The 893-nt window shown below is 36.7% G+C and overlaps 1 protein-coding gene across 1 annotated transcript; it reads right to left on the bottom strand.

Annotated features, from left to right (window-relative positions):
- Positions 1-130: 130 nt before the first annotated feature.
- Positions 131-427, bottom strand: LOAG_16070 (hypothetical protein; the record flags this gene model as incomplete). Its single annotated transcript, XM_003151558.1, has 2 exons — positions 131-166; positions 212-427. The coding sequence occupies 2 exons, from the start codon at positions 425-427 to the stop codon at positions 131-133; spliced, it is 252 nt and encodes an 83-aa protein (XP_003151606.1).
- Between the last annotated feature and the right edge of the window lie 466 nt (positions 428-893).

Consider the following 893-nt stretch of genomic DNA (forward strand, 5'->3'; position numbering starts at 1 on the left):
CGGATTGAATTTTATTGGAATGAACGCTTTCATTAGAGCAAGTGCAAAACAGAAATAGAAAAATGAAAACAAGTCAATAAATCTGCCCCCTTTTTATCCTTTTTAGTACTTCATTATAGAAGCAGATATGTTAGAGTACCGCTTGTGATACCAATAAGTGATCCTCCTGGACCAAGATCATACAGATAATATAGAAAATAAAAAACCATACCTCACCCGGCGCCCTAAACAGTTTTATTGTTGCGATGCGTCCGAACACTGGACATTCTCTGTGTGGTTTCAGTCCTTCAGGTGTGACCAAAAACAGTTCCACGCGATTAGTTTTCGCTAGCACTAAATTTAGTTCCGTAGGAACAATGAAACTACCAACCAAAGCATGGGTTACCACTGTTGGTTTGTAAGCTGTTACAATGTAGTTGAGGGCCATTTCGAGACTCCCTAAAATTTCAGTTGAAACTTTTTCAAATCCAATCACTCCATTAAGCGATAGTTGACGGAATTTGTACATATAAACATAGAAAAAAACAGCACGAATAAAAACAATATAACTCCAAACTACAATAAACGTTCAAACCAAAGTAAACTTCCAATAAGAATCCAAAAGTCGACCCAACTTAGTACGGGAGTTAATGCAGTCCATTCCTGCAAACTTTGTATCTCACGTTGAAAATGGTGTGAAATATTTTTTTTAGTTTATATGATTTTTATCGGCTGAGGTGGTTTTATTTGAAAATAAAGATAATATTCAGGCACACTTGTCTGACAGTATAAAAATCTAACTGTCTTGCTGGTTGATCGAGGCCCGGCAACTCAAATCACGGGCAAAGGAAAATTGAATAGAATAATCCGAGGAATGTCGTAAGTTCTGTACTGATTTTCATAAGACTCGAAGC

This window comes from Loa loa (assembly GCF_000183805.2).
Source record: "Loa loa unplaced genomic scaffold supercont3.3871, whole genome shotgun sequence".
NCBI classification, from domain to species: Eukaryota; Metazoa; Nematoda; class Chromadorea; order Rhabditida; family Onchocercidae; genus Loa; species Loa loa.